The following is an 18782-nucleotide window of genomic DNA, read 5'->3' as shown; positions in this document are numbered from 1 at the left end:
TTCAGTCCGTCTCCCTCACTACAGTGTAAGCTCTTGGTGGACGGGGGCTGGGTCTTGGGCTCCAGTTGTATTTCCCTGAGCAGTCAGTGCAGCCCACCGCACTCAAGAGCCGCTTAATCAATCAATCAATCAATCAATCAATCAATCAATCGTATTTATTGAGCGCTTACTATGTGCAGAGCACTGGACTAAGCACTTGGGAAGTACAAGTTGGCAACATATAGAGACAGTCCCTACCCAACAGTGGGCTCACAGTCTAAAAGGGGGAGACAGAGAACAAAACCAAACATATGAAGCGCTTACTCTGGGGTACTCTACTTTGGGGTACACTGTACAAACCTCTAGGGTAGACAGTAAGCTCCTTTCTCTAGACTGTCAGCTCCTTGTGGGCAGGGAACATGCCTACCAAATCAATCAATCAATCAATCGTATTTGTAAGCGCTCAATAAATACGATTGAATGAATGAGGATGGACTTTTTGCCCAGGTGGGGCAGGTGGGCCGGGGTCTCCCGATATATGTATATATGTTTGTACGTATTTATTACTCTATTTTACTTGTACACATCTATTTATTTTATTTTGTTAATACGTTTTGCTTTGTCGCCTGTCTCCCCCTTCTAGACTGTGAGCCCGCTGTTGGGTAGGGACCGTCTCTAGATGTTGCCAACTTGTACTTCCCAAGCGCTTAGTACAGTGCTCTGCACACAGTAAGCGCTCAATAAATACGATTGAATGAATGGATGGATTTATTGAGCACTTACTGTGTGCAGAGCACTGGACTAAGTGCTTGGGACGTACAAGTTGGCAACATATAGAGACGGTCCCTACCCAACAGTGGGCTCACAGTCTAGAAGATCTGCTATAGCATACTCTCCCAAGCGCTTAGTGCAGTCCTCTGCACACGGTAAGCGCTCAACAAATACCACTGATGATTGACGGATCGATCGAGGTACATACAAGCTAATCAAGCCAGACCCAGCCCCTGACCCACCTGCGGCTCACGGTCTAAGGATGAGGGAGAACAGGTATTGAACCCCCATTTGAAAGACGGAGGCACAGAGAACTGAAATCACTTGCTCAAGGTCACCCAGCGCGGAAATGGCGGAGTTGGGATTAGAACCCAGGGCTTTTGGCTGCCAGGTCCATCATCATCATCAATCGTATTTATTGAGCACTTACTGTGTGCAGAGCACTGTACTAAGCGCTTGGGAAGTACAAATTGGCAACATATGGAGACAGTCCCTACCCAACAGTGGGCTCACAGTCTAAAAGGGGGAGATGGAGAACAAAACCAAACATACTAACAAAATAAAATAAATAGAATAGATAGGTACAAGTAAAATAAATAAATAAATAAACAGAGTAATAAATATGTACAAATATATATATATATATATATATATATATATATATATATACAGGTGCTGTGGGGAAGGGAAGGAGGTAAGATGGGGGGGATGGAGAGGGGGACAAGGGGGAGAGGAAGGAAGGGGCTCAGTCTGGGAAGGCTCTCTCTACTAGGCCACACTGCTTTTCCTGCTAGAACTTCCTTCTGCCTGCTCTTGGCAGTTGAAAGATTTTCAGGAGCTCCCCGTCTCAGTCCCCCTTCTCTCCAGCTCACTGCGAAATACTTGGGACTGATCCTTTCGAATCTTAAATAGGAACTCTCCCGTGTCTTTTGTGCGATCTCAATACGTCTTGGGGAATTTGGGTTGAACACAGACAGAACGACGGGCCTAAAAATGATGTCCCAGCTGGGGACAGCCGGACCTAACCTGGAAATAACACTTTTTAGGCCAAAATCCTAGCCGGATACCAGCCAGGTCATGGTTATTGTAATAAACATAAAAAGGTAGGGTTTTTAAGGAAGAAACGGGCATAAACATAAAAAGGTAGGGTTTTTAAGGAAGAAATGGGCAGGTCTCTGCCCTGAGACCTGGGCCGAGGGGAGAAGCCTGGATTCACAGAGCTGTGCGGAAGGGCAAGGTTGGGTGGCTGGCTGGGGAAGCGGGAGGAGGAGGAGGAGGAGGAGGAGGAGGAGGGTTAGGGTTAACCAATACCAGTACCACGGCGTTTACGTTAATTGACGATCAGATCCAGCACCATCACGCGTGGGACTCACGGTCTCGGTGGGAGGGAGAACAGGCACCGAATCCCCATTTCACAGACGAGGTCACTGAGGCCCACGGAAGTGAAGTGACTTGCCCAAGGTCCCGCACCAGACAAGCGGCGGTGCCGGAATGAGAACCCAGGTCCTTCCAACTCCCAGGCCTGTCATCTATCCGCTAGGCCGTACTGGCCTCTCCAAGCCACAGACAAAGTTGCCAATTTGTACTTCCCAAGCGCTTAGTACAGCGCTCTGCACACAGTAAGCGCTCAATAAATGCGATTGAATGAATGAATGAATGACAAAGGCAGATGAATTAACGCCGAGACTCTCGGACTCATCGGCCGCCTCTGATCCGACCTGACCGTATTGGGCACCCGGAGGAGATCGCAGCCAGCCACTCCGGGATCCCAATCCTATTGCTCTCCGGCCACCGGAAGACGATAAGCCCCAAAACAGAACCACGAACCAGCTTTCTCAAGAACAACCTCCACGTGGGGGCTAAGTGGGTGACATCCGGCCGGCCTACCGCAGCGTGGCTCAGCGGAAAGAGCCCGGGCTTTGGAGTCAGAGGTCGTGGGTTCAAATCCTGGCTTTGCCATTTGTCAGCAGTGTGACTTTGGGCAAGTCACTTCACTTCTCTGCGCCTTAGTTACCTCATCTGTAAAATGGGGATTAAGACTGTGAGCCCCCCCGTGGGACAACCTGATCACCTTGTAAACTCCCCAGTGCTTAGAACAGTGTTTTGCACATAGTAAGCGCTTAATAAATGCCATTATTATTATTATTATTATTAAATATATCCTCTCCCAAGGCCGCTTGGGGTTGATTTTGACCCTCCCTGTAAGCAGGGGACGGGAGCCTCTCTAGACAGACTTCAGGGTCCTACCTCCTTACTCCTCTCCAGAGTCACCCCCACTTCCCCTGGGCCGGACGCCTGGGCCCGAGATCCGCCCACCTCCCCGCGCTTCCTTCTCCCAGCATGGAGGAAAGCTGCCGGCGGGTCAGGAGAGCCTGGGGGGCGGTCCTCCTCCTCCTCCTCCTCCTCCTCCCCCTTCCCGTCCTCCCTTATATACAAACTAGTCAGGTTGGACACGGTTCCTGCCTCACATGGGGCTCAGAGCCTTAATCCCCATTCTACAGATGAAGGAACTGAGGCACAGAAAAGTGAAGTGACTTGCCCACAGTCACCCTGCAGACGAGTGTCGGAGCCGGGATTAGAACCCAGGCCTTTCTGACTCCCGGGCCCACCCACGCTCTAACCACTAGGCCATGCTCTTTTTACCAGCCCTGGACCTCCGGCTAGGAGACAAGGAGCAGAAGTGGGGTTCGGGCACCGCCCATGCGATGATCTTTTGGAAACCCGGTGACACTGGGCTGAACCTTCACGCTTGCTCTCGGGAATCAATCAGTCAATCAATCGTATTTATTGAGCGCTTACTGTGTGCAGAGCACTGTACTAAGCGCCTGGGAAGTACAAGCTGGCAACATATAGAGACAGTCCCCACCCAACAGCGGGCTCACAGTCTAGAAGGGGGGAGACAGAGAACAAAACCAAACATACTAACAAAATAAAATAAATAGAATAGATAGGTACAAGTAAAATAGACCGTACGCTCGCTGCGGGCGGGGAATGTGTCCACTAAATCGTACTCTCCCGAGCGCTTAGTACAAGGCTCCGCACACGGTAAGCGCTCAATAAATGCCATCGACTGATTGTCCCCTCCCCTCACACTTAGCAAGCGATGAGAAAATACCACAGTTATTAAGGACAGGCAGTCAGGCCCAAGGACAAAATCAGCCGAGCCCCGTTGGACTTGGGCTGGTGTCGAATCCGTTGCTGCGAGCCATCCCCTCTGGCTCCCCTCAATCCGGGATTTGGGCGTTGGGGGTTCACCCGAGATTGACACGTGGAGCAGCGGACCAAATGTACCTTCTGCCGGCGGCCAGGGGTTCCCTTCTGGGAAGGGGCCTGGAGCGTTTAGAGCTCCTTGGAAGGGTAGCCCACCCGCCCGTCCATCCTCAGACACGTGCTCGGCACACAGTAGGTGCTTCACAAATATCATCGTTATTATGACTATCCACGTATCCATCAATCCGTCCACGCGTGCACGCACGCATCCATAGATGCAGGCATCCATCCGCAGAACGGAATTCCCGGCTCCAGGAAACCGTGTCCGGCCCAGTCCCCGGGGCCCTGTGAGAAGGCGGGAGGGGCTGACCGCACGGGGCCCGGCCGAGACTTTCCCATTGAGCCGCTGCTAATTGGGTCCCCAAATCGGCAGGAATGTGTTTCGCTTGGTCTGGGTGGAGTCCAGCACGCAGCTTCTCGGTCCGGGGACGGTCGGGCCCGGGGGAGGCGGGGTTGTCTGGACTCTTTCTTCCCACTCGGGGCGGCCAGAGGGATCAACATTTGGCCAAGGGGACCCGGGGTGGGAGAAAAGGGAGGGGGGCCTCTGCCAACTTGTACTTCCCAAGCGCTTAGTACAGTGCTCTGCACACAGTAAGCGCTCAATAAATACGATTGATTGAATGAATGAATGAATGAATGAATGAATGGGGACGCCTTTTCCGTGAATGAGGAGGAGGAGGAGAAGGGGGGGTCGGCTGGAGCACAGGACGCTCACCCCAACGGCAGGCGCTGCTTTGGCTCGGCAGGGAAAAAAAAAATTTCGTGTTTTTTCTGGTATTTGTTAAGCGCTTACTATGCGCCAAGCACTGTACTAAGCACTGAGGAAGATCTAAGCTAATCAGGCTCGGACACAGTCCACGTCCCCCGTGGGGTTCCCAGTTTTCATGCCCCTTTTCCAGACGAAGCAACCGAGGCCCGGATGAGTTAAGTTTTAGATTTTTAGACTGTGAGCCCACTGTTGGGTAGGGACTGTCTCTGTATGTTGCCAACTTGTACTTCCCGAGCGCTTAGTACAGTGCTCTGCACACAGTAAGCGCTCAATAAATACGATCGGTTGATTGATTGATTAAGTGACTTGCCACTGGTGCTTAAGAGGAAGCAGCGGGGTCTGGTAGAGCCCGGGCATGGGAGTCAGAAGGACCCGGGTTCTGATCCCGGCTCCGTCACTTGACTGCTGGGTGGCCTGGGGCAGGTCACTTTGCTTCTCTGGGCCTCAGTTACCTCATCTGAGCACCTCTCGGGGTGGGGCTGGGGGCGGGGAGAAGATGGCTGAGAGAGGGGGGGCCTCATCCCTCATCCCCGCCTGGTACCTCCACGGAGGCGGCCCGGTCCCAAACCCGGAATTCCCCCACCCGATCGCTGGGAGCCATCTCCTCCCAGCTCCTGGGAAGCGAGCGGCACTGCGGAGCGGTAATTGCCGGGACGGGATGAGAGTTATTTTGGGAAGGAGCTGTCTCGCTGCCAGGGCTCTTGACTTCCTAAACCAAAACAAAACGAGCCAAGCGGGGATGGGGGGGGTGGAGGACCACGGCGAGCTGGGCCAAAAATGTCACATCCGGAATGCAGGGGACGATTAACCCCACCGCTCCCCAGCCTTAGGTTGAAGCCAACGGCGGGAGACGGACGGGGCGGTTGCTGGCTTGGAGAGGCGAGGGACGGATCCACAGGGCGGCAAACCGGGAGCTGGACGCATTTCCCTGGACTCGCCCTGGGTGGGGAGCTCAATAGCCCGTGGCCCCTTGGGAGGCTCCAAAGCCTCCAGGGGCCACAGACGGCCCTGTCGCTCCTTCTTTCTTTGGGACGCTTTAGGCGGGGAATGTGTCCACCAACTCTTGCATTTTATCCTGCTCAATGATTTCCTCAAAAATGCTCCTTCGGGATATTTTGGGCAGGGACCTTATGGTACTGGACTCTCCCAAGGGCTCGGTGCAGCGCTCCGCACACAGTGTGTGCTCGGTGAACCCCACTGACGATGATATTTTGGCGTTCCAGGCGGGGCTCCTTCCTGAGAGGAACCCAGCTGGCCATACCTCATTAGCTGCATCCACTAATTCAGATCAGAGGAGCAGCGTGGCTCAGTGGAAACAGCCCGGGCTTTGGAGTCAGAGGTCGTGGGTTCAAATCCCGGCTCCGCCAATTGTCAGCTGTGTGACTTGGGCAAGTCACTTAACTTCTCTATGCCTCAGTTACCTCATCTGTAAAATGGGGATTGAGTCTGTGAGCCCCACGTGGGACAACCTAATCACCTTGTATCCCCCCAGCGCTTAGAACAGTGCTTTGCACATAGTAAGCGCTTAATAAATGCCATCATCATCATCATCTCCCTCATGGATCCTTTTAATAAGTTTATTTTTCAGCTTGTCTCCCCGTTAAGAGTGTAAGCTCCCTGTGGGCATGTATCATTTTGTTATCAAGTGGATGCTCAATAAATACTACTAATACTTCTACTACCACTACCAGTTTCCCTATTCCCCTGGTCTCTTGGTCCCACCTCTCCTCCCCCTCATACTCCTAACCCTCCATCTTTTATTCTTTTATTCTCTGAGTCATCTCTTCCCCTCTGCCCTTCACTTCTCAACCTCTTGCTTACTGTACGTGCCCTAACACAAGTTCTCTCTCCGAGAATCACTCCCCAGTCTAAAAGCCTCCTGAAATTCTCTCCTTTTGGTCCCTTGGAATGGGGAAGAGAAGGGGATGGGGACCCCCCCAAGCTCACTGTGGAATGCGTCTACCAACTTCGTTGGCTCGTACTCTCCCAACCGCTTAGCCCGGTGCTCCGCACACAGGAAGCGCTCGATAAACACTACTGATGAGGAATATAAGAGATGCTGAAAGGCTGCCAGAGCACCTGGTCGTTTATTTAGAGAGTAAACTCCTTGCCTGCTTACTTGGGAAGTAAATATAAACTTTCGGTCCCCATCCGGTAAAAATTAGGGCACTCTCAAGCACTCACTAGGTGTCGCGCACTGGGCTAAGCACTGAGGCCGGTACAAGATAATCAGGTCGGCACAGTCCCTGTCCCACAAGGGGCTCGCAGTCTGAGTAGGAGAGAGAAGGGGTACCGCATGTTACAGACGAGGAGACTGGGAAGTTGAGCGACTCGCCCAAGGTCATCCTCAGCAGGCGACTCTTGTACTTCCCAAGCGCTCAGTACAGTGCTCTGCACACAGCTCAATAAATACGATTGAATGAATGACAAGAGGGAGAGCCCGGATTCGATCCGAATCCCAGGTCAGTGCTTTTTCCGGTAGGCCATGCTGCTTCCTGCCCGGGCTCAATGATGCCATTCCTCCTCCTCCTCCTCGTCCGTGGGCAGAGCCGGCCGGGGGAGGAAACGGCACCCGGCTCTTGGGCTCCTTCGGATCTACGTGACGTGCGCGTGGCCCGGGAGAGGGTTAATCTCCACGACGACGGCAGCTTTGGGCAACAGCTGGGCCCCGGGCTGGCCCGGATGAGGAGCTTTAGCCCCGCATCCCGCCGCAGGGACAGTGGTGGCCGAGAACGATCCCGAACAACAGGCGCTTCCCCCGGCTGCTGGCCGCCTTCAATTCGGCCCCTGAAATAGAGCTCAGAGGCTCCGCTTTTCATTCGCCTGCCCGTCCTGACCATAAACCCGGACGCTTGGCCCATGTGCTGGGATTAATAGCATTTGAGAGAGACTAGAAACCTCTGAGAGTCGAGGGGAATAATAATAATAATTTTCGTATTTGTTAAGCGCTTAGTATGGGACGAGCACTGTTCTAAGCGCTGGGGAGGATACAAGGTGATCAGGTTGTCCCACGTGGGGCTCACAGTCTTCATCCCCATTTTACAGATGAGATCACTGGGGCACAGAGAAGTGACTTGCCCAAAGTTACACAACAGACAAGCGGCAGAGCTGGGATTTGAACCCATGACCTCTCACTCCCAAGCCCGGGCTCTTGCCCCTGAGCCACGCTGTGCTTCCCCAAGCGACATAGAGGTCAGAGAGGGACATAGAGGTAGGGGAACCCTGCCCCTAACCCCCAAAAGTCCTTTCCCCTAAGGAGGTGGAGAGATCAAATAAAATAAATAGTACATATCTATTCTATTTTATTTTGTTAGTATGTTTGGTTTTGTTCTCTGTCTCCCCCTTTTAGACTGTGAGCCCAATGTTGGGTAGGGACTGTCTCTGTATGTTGCCAATTTGTACTTCCCAAGCGCTTAGTACAGTGCTCTGCACATAGTAAGCGCTCAATAAATATGATTGATGATGATGATGATCCCTGATGACCCCAACCAGGGAAGGCTGGAAAAGAGACTTTCAGGAGGCAAGGTGGGGGGAAAGTGCTCCGGTTTCCCGTACCCGGAAGGCGCGGCTGCTGCTCTGAGTGCTCCCTGCTAGCCACAGGTTCCCAGCGCCCTTCTCCTCCGAAGGTGGCCTCCTCTGCCACCCCTATTCGGAAGGAACCGCCCGGGTCGGGGAGATGGCCCTCCTCTCCCCTGGGGCCCTCCATGGCTTTCTGAGGCCACCTCACCTCCCTGTTCCCCTACTACGATCCAGCCCGCGCCCTTGGCTCCTCTAATGCCAACCCGCTGGCTGTACCTCGATCCCCGTCTGGCTCGCCGCCGATCCCCTCGCCCACGTCCCGCCTCTGGCCCGGAATTCCTTCCCCCTTCATAGTTGACAGACCTTCACCCTTTTCGCCTCCAAAGCCTTAGTGAAAGCACGTCTCCTTCCAAGAGGCCTTTCCCGCCTAAGCCTTCATTTCCTCTTCTGCCCCTCCCTCCTGCATCACCCTTACACTTGGATTTGCTCCCTTCATTCATTCCATCGTCAGCCCTATGGCATTTGTGTCCATATCCGTAATTTATTTATTTCTATCGATGTCTGCCTCCCCCTCTTGGCTGTAAACTTCTTGTGGGCAGGGACTGGGTCTACCGACTCTGTTTTAGGGTACTCTCAAGTCTTTGATGCGGGGGGATGGACTGACGTCTGGACACCTTGGTGGGGCTCCCCAAAACAAACCCCCTAAACCTACTTCCCTGAACCTCCACACAACTCTCAGCTGGTTCTCCCTCCTCCCTTCCCCACTACCCAAGGAGCCTGTGATGGCCCCAGTTCCGGGATCAGCTGGATCCTGGGAGGCCACAGCCCAGGTTCTGACCCCCAACAGACTGTTTCTGACCCAACCCCACTTTCTTGGGTTGAAACTGGACTTCTTCCTTCCCCACTCCCCATCCCGACCCCTGCATCCAAAGAGATCTCTCAGTGTGGCTTATAGGAGCGCGGGCCCGGGAGTCGGAGGGACGTGGGTTCTAATCCTGGCTCCGCCACGTCTGCTGTGTGACTTTGGGCAAGTCGCTTCACTTCTCTGGGCCTGTTACCTCATCTTGATAATGGGGATGAAGACTGGGAGCCCTACGTGGGACACGGACTGTGCCCCACCCAATTAACTTGCATCTACCCCAGCACTTAGTACAGTGCCAGGCACATAATAAGCGCTTAAGAAATACCAGTATCCTTATTATTATTATCTCTCTGCCGCCTATTTCTGGTTCCACATCCTGCACTGGCACAAACCTACCGAGCCTACTTGCCGATGGATAGACCCACCCATCCGTCAGTGGTGTTTATTGAGCACTTAGTGTGTGCTGAGCACTGTACTAGGCGCTTGTGCTAGAACGATACACTATGTTAGGTAGACATGTTCCTTGCCCACGAGGAGCTTACTGTCAAGAGCGGTAGAAGGCTCAAGGCTCAGAACTATGTAATGTGGATTGGGGAAAGTGACCTTCTTTTGAAGGTTTACCAAGCTTGAGGTCGGGACCGATCCGACTAAGTGTCCGGGATGGTTTCCGGAATGAGCCCGCCATGACAGAGGGGAGCAAAGGAGGAGAGAACACTTCCAATCGCCCCCGTTATCCCCTGCCGAGCAGAGCACCTCCGAGCCCCCGCGATGCTCCCCATTCCGGTTTCTCGGAATCTGCAAGGTGCCTCTGGCCCCTTTACAAATGCCAGGCCGTTTGGGGTTGGGGGAGTCCGGGGGAGAGATGAGGGACACTGCTCCCTCCGAGCCTGGGGAGAGGCCAGCTTTAACCCAAGTGAAGGGCCAAGGCTGGGGGAGCAGGGAAAAAGGGCGAGAAAGAGCTTTTCGGAGAATCTCTTACCTCTTCATCTGTTGAAGTTTGGAAGGCGAGCAGTTCCCAAGAGGCGACACATGGAATTCACAGTCAGGCAGAGGCGGGGCAGAAAAAGACGACGATTGACTAGAGATGCCCGCTTTGGACCCTCTCGGCCCCCAAAGCAACGCCACCTCTAATAGTCCATTCGGCTCTGGGGTAGCTTTTCTGACTCCGTGAGGCAGGGCAGACCTCACCCTGCTATTTTCTAATCAATCAATCAATGGTACCTACCGAGCACTCACTGTGTACTACGGGTTTGGGGGAGTACAACATAACAGGGTTGATAGACACGTTCGCTACCCACAACGAGCTTACAGTCTAGAAGGGGAGACAGACATTGATATAAACAAACGAACAAAGAAAAGAATAGATAATCTCCCAAGGGTCTCTCCTCTGATTTCGGCTGGGTTTGGCCTCGAGTTGGAAATCTCAGGCCTCCTCTTACTCTGAGCTTCAACTGACACGATGCTTTTCTCCTTAGAGCTGCGTTGCCGCCGAAGCCGGGCTAGCTGACGCTCAACACCTTCTTTCCCCTATTACGAAAGGCCCCCACCGGACTGAAAGACTCGATGGGGTACGCATAAGCTAGGGGGTCAAGCCGAACCAGCAGCAGCCGGCTCGGGATGGATTCGATCCCTGAGAAGCAGGGGGCCTTAGTGGAAAGAGCAAGAGCACAGCCAGAGGACCCGGCTCCTACTCCCGACTCCGCCACTCTTCTGCTGGGAGACCTTGGGTGAGTCACTTCACTTCTCCGGGCCTCGGTTCCCTCATTTGGAAAATGGGAATCAAGCCCCACGTGAGACGGGGACTGTGTCGGACCTGATTAGCTTCTATCTACCCCAGCGCTTAGTACAGTGCCTGCTAATAGCAGGCCCTTAACAAATACCCCATTAAAATACCAAACATATATCCCTGCTCTTTCAGAAAGGGACAGAAATACCAACGGACAGAGCAATCATCATGGCCTGGGTTGTGTTTTAATGTTTCATCACTCCTGAGGTGTCCGTCTCCAATCCCTTCTCCCCACCCTAAATTCTTCAACTGGGAGCCTGCCGAGGGATAGGGAACAGTCTCATTCCCATCTGTGTATTCTCTCCCACCGCTTTTTTCAGGGCTCTACACACAGTAAGTGCTTAATCAGTACTACTACTACTACTACTACTAGCACTACTGCTACAACAACTACTACTACAACAAATACAGTTCCACAATCCCAAACCCCACACCAAATACAGTCACAATTAAAATCTAAACGCCCATCCTCGGAATAAAACAGCCCCTTTGGGGCCCAAATAAATGTCCCCCCGGGGGGGTACCGAGTCTGGTAAATTGTGGCGCAGGGACCAAATAGAGAAGAAACACAAACCTTTCAACCACCAGATGACCCTACTGTACATCTCCTCCGAAACATCTGAAAGAGGAAAGAAAGGAATCGATTTTTCTCGTCATCCCTTTCCCCGGGTCCCTCTCCCCATCCTCCCACCCTGGACTCCTGCTTCGGGAAAGATATAAAATCATTCTTGTTCTTTGCAAAACCCGTGACCAGTCAGCTGGCTCTCCAATTTGGTCCATCGGGAATCCCTCTGGTATCTGATTAGGTTCTTCTGACGCTCCTTCAACTTGGCAGTTCCCTTGTCATCCTGTCCACGACCAGCTCTGGACCCTCCCTTACATCCCGCATGCCCTTCCACGGATCATTTTTAGCTTCAATCTCTTCCTGGCAGGGTGGCCAGGCGGAAAGAGCACGGGCTTAGTTAGGCGTCAGAGGACCTGGGTTCTAATGCTGCTCCGCCGCTCGCCATGCTGTTTGACCTCGGGCAAGTCGCTTCGACTCCCCCGTCCCTCAGTTTCCCCATCTGTAAAATGGGGAGTCAAGACCCGTTCTCCCTCCCACTTGGACCGTGAGCCCCGTGTGGGACAGGGACTGTGTCGGATCTAGTTATCTTGTATCTATCTCACAGTGTTTAGCGGACTGCTCGGTGAATACTAAGCGCTTAACAAATACTATTATTGTTGTTATCATTCGCTCCCCGCTGTCCCTCACCCTTACAGAGTGCCCACACTCCACCCCCCAGGAGCAGCAGCATCTAGACTTGCATCATCATCATCATCAATCGTATTTATTGAGCGCTTACTATGTGCAGAGCACTGTACTAAGCGCTTGGGAAGTACAAATTGGAGATTTGCAGACCGGTTGGTACTTCCCTTAAGGTCCAGAGAAGTGGTCTGTTCAGACAACAAGAAGATAGTGGTCAGAGCCAGGCCTAAAACTGGTCTTGACACTCCCACCTCTGAGGAGGCGGCACAGGACTGGATGGGGGCCCCGTGCGGCCTGGTAGATAGAGCATCAGCCTGGGATTCAGAAGAACCTGGGTTCTAATCCCGGCTCTGCCGCTTGTCTGCCGAGTGACCTTGGGAAAGTCACTTCACTCTGGGCTTCAGTTCCCTCATCTGGAAAATGGGGATTTACACCGCGAACCCCGGGTCCATCCCAGTTACCGTGTATCTATCCCAGTGCTCACTAAGTGCACAGTGAGCGCTTAACAAATACCACAGTGATTATTATTAGTAGTAGCATTATCAGGGAAGGGGCCAATGGTTAATAAGGGGCCAGGCTTCTCCCCGCTACCACGCCGACCCAAACCAAAGGGTTTGGGTGCCGGGCACCCCATCACGTAGGTGACGGGAAGGCCAAACTGATTTTGGAAGGCAGCCAGCCAGCCAGCGCCGCGCTTCCCGGTGGGCTCCCTACTCTCTGCTTGGACCCGGAGCCGCCGTCCCGTGGGCCAGGGAACTCCCGACTCCCGAGCCCGCCGGTCCGACCTCTGCGGTTGCGGCCACGGCGGCTTTCGTGAGATCGAGGCTTTGGGGGACAGAGGAGGTTTCTGCCACGTACCCAGGAAGAACGCGCTAAACCTCGGGACGCTCCCCTTCTTGGCCACCCTGACGGGCCCGATCGCTTCCGAGAGGCAGCCGGGAATCCGCAGCACGTCTATCGGCTTTGCCAGACCGGAGGGCTGCTTGGGCTGGGAGGGCGGGACCGCCGGGCTCTCCCTGGGGATCACCAGCTCCTCACACAGGGGATCCAAGGCCACGTCTATCCGGGTCACGAAAGGATCCGCGGGAATCGTCTCCCCCGGAGGTGGAGACGGGCTCGTCTCCGGCTCGGGATCGGGGAACTCCACCTCGGCTCTCGGGGAAGAGGCTACCGGGCGGCTGTTGGATGGCGGGCCTGCTTCCGGATTCAGCAAGGCCCACCAGGGGGATTCGGGGCCGTATCTGGGCAGGGCCCGCGGGGGTAACGGTCTGGGACTGAATTCGGGGATCGGCTCCGGGTAGCCCACGGGGCCAGGGGAAGAGTCGAAGGCCGACTGGGCCGGTGGCCCCCAGAGGGGAGGTCCGGTCTCCGGACGGAGGGCGGCCCCCCAGGGGGTTTCCGTCTCCATCTTGACGGTGGCCCTCCGGGAGGCTTCCGTCTCCAGCTGGACGGTGGCCCTCCGGGGAGTGTCTGGAGCCGGCCGGATGGAGACCCTTCGGGGAGATTCGGTCTCCAGCTGGACGGCGGCCCTCCGGGAAGCGTCCGTCTCCAGCTGGACGGTGGCCCTCCGGGGGGTGTCCGGCGCCGGCCGGATGGAGGCCTTCCGGGGAGACTCGGTCTCCGGGTGGAGCGAGACCTTCCGGGGGGATTCGGGCTCCGGGCAGATGTGGACTCTGCGGGTGGACTCCATTTCGGAGCCCGCCACTACCCTGGAGGGAGATCTGACCTCCGGGTACGAGTAGCCCCGGTGACCGGCTTCGGGGTCCGGACGTCCCGAGGTCCGCTGGGCTAATTCGGCCTCCGTGCGGAGGGAGAACCTGAAGGCCGACTCCGCCTCTAAGCAGGACGAGCCCCTCGGGGGATGCTTGGCCTCTGGGTTTCCTGAGTCCCGGCAGGCCGACTCCGGGTCCGGGGTGGGGGCGGAGGCGCCCTTCTGGGACGGTCGGGTCCCCGGCGGGACCGAGGCCCTTCGGGTCGGGTCGGTTTGGGTCGCCTCATCCTTTGGGTGGATGAGATGTCTCCGGGGACACTTGGTCCCTTGTGGGGCTGAGGTCCCGGAGGGCGAGTCGGTCTCCGACTGGCGGGGGGGCCCGTCGGATGGGCTCGGCGGGCGTCACGGTCGTCTTGATGAGCGACGTCGGTCTGGGGGGGGACCCTTTGGTATCGGCGGAGAACGAGGTTCTGCGGGTCGCTTCGGAGCCCGAGAAAAGTGAACCTCTGTGCGAGGCCTCTTCTTTCTGCGGATTAACGCTCCGCTGCATGGCGATCAGCAGGGTGTCGGCTGCCATGGTCACTTTCCCGGGTTTGGAGGAGCCGCTGACGTGCGACGACACGTTCTGGGTGAACTCGGTTTTCCGCTGGGGCGGGGGGCCGCCGGCCGGTTCGGCCTTTTGCCGAGGAAGGGCGTCGGTTCTTCGCTGGGCCGAGCTTTCGGGGTCTCTTGGGGGAGAGGTAGCCCGGGTGCAAGAGGGTCCCCGGGGAGGGCAGGTGGCTGGGGCCGGCTCAGGTCCTCTTTGGGGAGAAGTAGCTCGAGAGACGTCGAGGCCTTTTGGTGGAGAAGACGTCTGGGAGGCGACGGATCCTCTCTGGGGAGAGGATGTCCGGGAGGCGTCGGGTCCCCTCTTGGGGGAAGACGTCCCGGGGGCGTCGGGTCCCCTCTGGGGAGAAGACGAAGTCCGGGAGGGGCTGAGTCCCCTGTGGGGAGAAGTCGGGGAGGCGTCGGGTCCTCGGAGGTAGATTTCGGCCGACTGCTGCGATGAGGCGCTCAGGGAGAACGTGGGGCCCCTCTGCGGGGAGGGGCTGAGGGAGACCTGAGCCGCTCGCTGAGCGCTCACCGACATTTTGGACCCCGCTTGGTTCATGGTACTCATGTGATAGATGGAGCCCTTCTGAGTGGAGCCCATGTTTGAATCCTCGGGCCCGGGCTCCGGTCCTGGCCCGGCTCCCCGGGAACCATCCAGCCTCAGTGACTCGGAAGGGACGATCTTCTGGTCCCCTGGAGCGGCGGTTCTGCCGAGAGAATCGAAATCGACAGTTCCCTTAGCGACCCCTCCAGTAGGTGATGTCACAGAGGAGAGAGCTTTCCCAGCAGGAGGCCCAGCCAGCCTCTTGCCTTTTTTCGCCTGTCGAAAGATCCCGGCCAATACCCAGAGGAGGTTGGTGATTTGGGGGGGTCTTTTCCCCTTTCTTTAACAGGGTTTGCTAAACCATTCAGTCAATCAATCAATCATCGGTACTTACTGAGGGCTTGCTATGGGCAAAGCATCATTCTGAGTGCTTGGGAGGGTACAATACGAGAGAATGAGCAGACTCATCATCATCATCATCATCAATCGTATTTATTGAGCGCTTACTATGTGCAGAGCACCGTACTAAGCGCTTGGGAAGTACAAATTGGCAACATCTAGAGACAGTCCCTACTTTCCCAGCCCATACTGAGCTTACAGTCTAGAAGGGGAGATGGACTTTGGTTCAGCGAAATGAGAGATGAAAAGCAGAATGAGAGAAGCAGCTCGGCCGGCCTAGTGGGTAGAGCGCGGGCTCGGAACTCAGGAGGACCTGGGTTCTAGTCCCGCCTCCAGCTTGGTGTCATCCTTGAGAGCTACCTGACATTCAGCGCTCCCCTCTTAGGGTCCAAACATGAGACCACGAGCTCATTATGGACGGGGAACGTGTCTGCTAACTCTGCCGTGCGCTACCCTCCCAAGCGCTCAGTTCAGTGCCCCGCACGTAGTCATCGCTCAATAAATACCACAGATGGATTCGAGAAGCAGCGTGGCTCAGTGGAAAGAGCCCGGGCTTTGGAGTCAGGGGTCAGGGGTTTAAAGCCCGGCTCGGCCAATTGTCAGCAAGTCACTTCACTTCTCTGGGCCTCAGCTACCTCATCTGTAAAGTGGGGATGAAGACTGTGAGCCCCCCGTGGGACAACCTGATCACCCTGTAACCTCCCCAGCGCTTAGAACAGTGCTTTGCACATAGCAAGCGCTTAATAAGTGCCATTATTATTATTATTATTATTATTATGGATTGATTGTGCCCAGTGGACCTCTGGACCTGGGCATCCTAGAAGAACTGGGGTTGGGCATTGCTCTCCCCTTCCCCTCTGCCCCACCACGCCAATCCCCTCCTATAATATAGTGGGATACAGGCCGTTGAGGAGGCAGGGGCTCGGACCAGGCCGCGGCCCTGTGCCATGTTGATTGTCCCGAATCTTCTACCTGAGGCTGCGGGCCGAGGAGCTGTCTGGTCTACCACTCCTCCCTCCTTTTCATCTTTCTCATCCTCCGTCTTCATCAGAAAGGAAGGGCAGAAATGGAGTATGACCAGTCAGGGCCTGGGTCTAGATGGCCGGGGGAGCCTCACCTCGTTATTTTCAAAGAGCCAAGTCTGTCTACTTCTGGGCGCTTAGTGCAGTGCTCTCTCCTCACTAAGCTCTCAGTGAGTACCGCTGATTAGTTGATAATGCCCTCTCGGGATAATTGCAGATGCGATTCAAACCAGCCTCAATAATAATAATAATAATAATAATAATAATAATAATAATGGTATTTGTAAAGCACTTACTATGTGCAAAGCACTGTTCTAAGCGCTGGGGAGGTTACAAGGTGACCTCAAGCTAGCAGAGCTGCAGTTTTTGGACCTAAGCCCTCCTTTCCTCTTCTCCCTCTCCCTTCCGTGGCCTCCTGACTTTCTCCCTTCATTCACGCCCCCTTCCCAGCCCCACAGCTCTTACAGGCGTGTCTGTAATTTATTTACTTCTATTAATGTCTGTCTCCCCTTCTAGACTATAAACTTGCTGTGGGCAGGGACTGTGTCTCTTTATTGCTGTATTGTACTCTCCCAAGCGCTTAGTAGAGTGCTCTGCACCCAGTAAGTGCTCGGTAAATACAACTGAATGACCGAATGGACCACGTTCGCGTAGGGAAGCAGCGTGGCTCAGTGGAAAGAGCCCGGGCTTTGGAGTCAGAGGTCATGGGTTTAAATCCCGGCTCCGCCAATTGTCAGCTGTGTGGCTTTGGGCAAGTCACTTAACTTCTCTGGGCCTCAGTTACCTCATCTGTAGAATGGGAATTAAGACTGTGAGCTCCCTGTGGGACAACCTTGTAACCTCCCCAGTGCTCAGAACAGTGCTTTGCACGTAGTAAGCGCTTAACAAATACCATTATTATAATTATTATTATTCGCTCCTTCCCTGAAAACCCACGGCAGGCCGTCGGCTTTTAAGGTCACGGCTTCTCATTCCGGCTAAGCTACGTTTTCCAAAGCGCAGGCTTCTTATCACGAGGAAGAAGAGTCTGCCCTCGCTAAACCGAAAACGGAAGGCGCCGCCTCAAGATCCGGTGGGCTTTTTTTACAGGTCTCACCATCATCTTAGAGAGTTGACCTCCCTCGGGGTACGACATCACAGACAGAAGCGTACTTTTTTTGAATCAACGTAATCAACTTTATTTAATTCTTCAAGAGGGCGCCTGTAAACGGGATGGCACGAAACGGGAAACCACGTCCAGCTGGACAAGCCACGGACACTCCCCGGTCCGCGTAAGTGAATGCCCGAATGGATTTTCGTGGACTGACTGAGGGATATTGTGGCAGTAGCCCATGCCTCTTCTCAAAACTACAGTTGGGTCAGGACCTCACCACCCTCTGGAGACCGGCAGGGATTGGCATGTCTGCTTGGCCAGGGGCTAGAAAGAGGTGGCTCCCATTAGTTTTGTCTACCCCATCATACACCGACTCCCGTATGACCCTCGTGGTATAGCTGGAAGGCCTCTTTCACAACATTTAGTTCAGAATTCGAAACCTTTCGGTGCCTTTGCCCCAAATCCCCCGGCCTGCCCTGCACGCGTTCTAGAAGACCAGAATTTGGACTTTCCTCAGCCAGGCTGCAACACTGTAAACACCCCCTGACACACGCACACCCCAAAATATAAAGAGGACTCCCATTAGGGACACAGGATTTATCGGGGAAACCTGCCCCGTGGAAATCCTGGCCTTCTATTTTTCAGGCAGAGATGGCATCTGAGGTTGGTCCCTCATCCAAAAACAGGGGTCCATTTCCTGACACTTGAAGCCAACAAAAAGAAGGGGCCCCAGTATCTTACGGTGCCACAATAAGAGCCGTGAATTACCCCGAACACATTCTACGGGTCGACGTTTACAGTATCTTCACAAACCAACCAAACCACGAGCCGCAGGCAGAGCGTGGAAAATTAGATCCCAAATACGTTTCCAAAACCAAACTGCCTCTCAAATATACGGCTCTTAAAAATAATGGACCGCAAAGACCGGTAAATAGACAGCCAGACCCCTTCTGTCTATTATCACTTCTGAAAGAAGTCTCAGTGTTGCAGGACCACTTATCTGATGAGGATCGTCGTGGATCACAGAGCCCTTGGCCCACAGAAAAGGGACAAGGAAAAACCGTCGCTGGACGCTCCTCCGGGATCGCCTTTCGCTCAGTCCGAAACGTCACTCTGATCCAGGATGATTATCCTATGTGTGTTCGATTCACGAAAGGGAGAAAGAAAAGAGGAGACAATCAGGTCACCAAGGGCATCTCTACACAATGCAGAAAGAAGGG

At 54.5% G+C, this 18782-nt stretch overlaps 2 protein-coding genes across 2 annotated transcripts in view; both read right to left on the bottom strand.

Moving 5' to 3' along the window:
* Positions 1-15182, bottom strand: part of SEPTIN4 (septin 4) — a 40224-nt gene extending 25042 nt beyond the window's left edge. Inside the window, 4 exon segments of the mRNA XM_038759280.1 lie at positions 10150-10157; positions 11531-11575; positions 13061-14288; positions 14290-15182. Of these exon segments, the coding sequence (XP_038615208.1) occupies positions 10150-10157; positions 11531-11575; positions 13061-14288; positions 14290-15105 (2097 nt within the window). The 5' untranslated portion in view covers positions 15106-15182.
* Positions 15183-18513: 3331 nt separating this feature from the next.
* The window catches only part of TEX14 (testis expressed 14, intercellular bridge forming factor), a 58126-nt gene continuing 57857 nt past the window's right edge, over positions 18514-18782 (bottom strand). Inside the window, exon 28 of the mRNA XM_038759743.1 lies at positions 18514-18694. Coding sequence (XP_038615671.1) covers positions 18658-18694 — 37 coding nt within the window. The 3' untranslated portion in view covers positions 18514-18657. The remainder of the gene's footprint in view (positions 18695-18782) is intronic.

This window comes from Tachyglossus aculeatus, chromosome 17, assembly GCF_015852505.1.
Source record: "Tachyglossus aculeatus isolate mTacAcu1 chromosome 17, mTacAcu1.pri, whole genome shotgun sequence".
Classification (NCBI taxonomy): domain Eukaryota; kingdom Metazoa; phylum Chordata; class Mammalia; order Monotremata; family Tachyglossidae; genus Tachyglossus; species Tachyglossus aculeatus.
This window is presented reverse-complemented; position numbering and strand designations above follow the sequence as displayed.